This window comes from Aplysia californica, unplaced genomic scaffold (assembly GCF_000002075.1).
Source record: "Aplysia californica isolate F4 #8 unplaced genomic scaffold, AplCal3.0 scaffold00060, whole genome shotgun sequence".
Classification (NCBI taxonomy): Eukaryota; Metazoa; Mollusca; class Gastropoda; order Aplysiida; family Aplysiidae; genus Aplysia; species Aplysia californica.
Genome location: NW_004797330.1, coordinates 1,611,084 through 1,612,241, shown reverse-complemented (window position 1 = coordinate 1,612,241; position 1,158 = coordinate 1,611,084). Strand labels below are relative to the sequence as shown.

Here is a 1,158-nt window from a genome sequence, read left to right as displayed (position 1 = left end):
TTTGATGAAGCCCACGTGGGACGCTCAATGTTAAAAACAATCAGGAAACGACAAATGCAGTTTTTGGGACACCTGAATAGACATAAGGGTCTTGAACGCTTTCTCCTGGTCTACAAATATTATGTTTAGTTCCATGTTGTGTTCTATTGCCCTTTCGCACATTTGTCGCAGGGCAAATATATTGCGTCGGTGTATCCTCTTCCCTTGCTAAATCCCATTTGGGCCTCACTCAGAATTGTTCAACTTTGTGTCTTGTTCGCCATTCCAATATCTTGGCGAACATCTTGCCCACATGGCTTAGCAGTGAAATTCCTCTATACATTCCACAGTCTCTCTCACTTCTTCTTCCTCTGGGGGACTTGGTAAAAACTCTGTGTTTGTTTACTTTTGAGTGATGTTCAAAAGTTCTGAGAAATATTCCCTCCATCTAGATTTGATTTTGGAGCTGTTAGTAATGGGGTTTCATGTTTTGTCATTAACTATAGCTGTTGGGTCGTACTGTTCTTCTCTGGGCCTAATTGATTTTATACTTCTTTTACAATTCTGAAAGAAAGCAGAGAAAAACCGTTACTTTGTATCTGAGTCATTTGAAAAAAAGCCAAGCGTGCGTGCTTCTCTTGGACCTGTTTTGATATTGTATTCTAAAATTCACTTTGAGCCCTGAATTTCTATATTAACTGGACCCACTGCATTCATCCATGATCTCCGTTCTCAGTGAATGGGTGGTTGGCGGCTGTTCTGGTGTGATTTGCTCCTTTTTTTCATATCAAATATCTGTCTGCCGTCTGCACACCTTTTTTTCATCATTGCTTTCGGTTGAGGTTGTTTTCTTTTTAATTTTTTTTTACAACAGGATTGTCTGTACCTTAGAACTGTAAACACACGTAGGAATTTCTACCAACAATGATCCAGTCCAGTTTGTCGAAGACAGCCATCCATTGTCGAGAAAAAAAAGTCACTGTCTTTAGCAGGTGGCGTGGCGGTCATACACAGTGGCATTAATAATAATAACAATTACATTTATATAGCGCATATCCATGCTCAAGAGCATGCTCTATGCGCTTTACAACATTAGTCAATATAATGTAAAAAAACCCAGCAACACACAAATATATTATATTTCTATATTTTATATATATATGTGTGTGTGTGTGTGTG

General features: G+C 38.6%; 1 protein-coding gene across 1 annotated transcript in view; it reads right to left on the bottom strand.

Moving 5' to 3' along the window:
- Window positions 1–935, bottom strand: part of LOC101858843 (basic proline-rich protein-like) — a 16,679-nt gene extending 15,744 nt beyond the window's left edge. Inside the window, exon 1 of the mRNA XM_005093264.1 lies at window positions 899–935. Coding sequence (XP_005093321.1) covers window positions 899–935 — 37 coding nt within the window. The remainder of the gene's footprint in view (window positions 1–898) is intronic.
- Window positions 936–1,158: the final 223 nt, after the last annotated feature.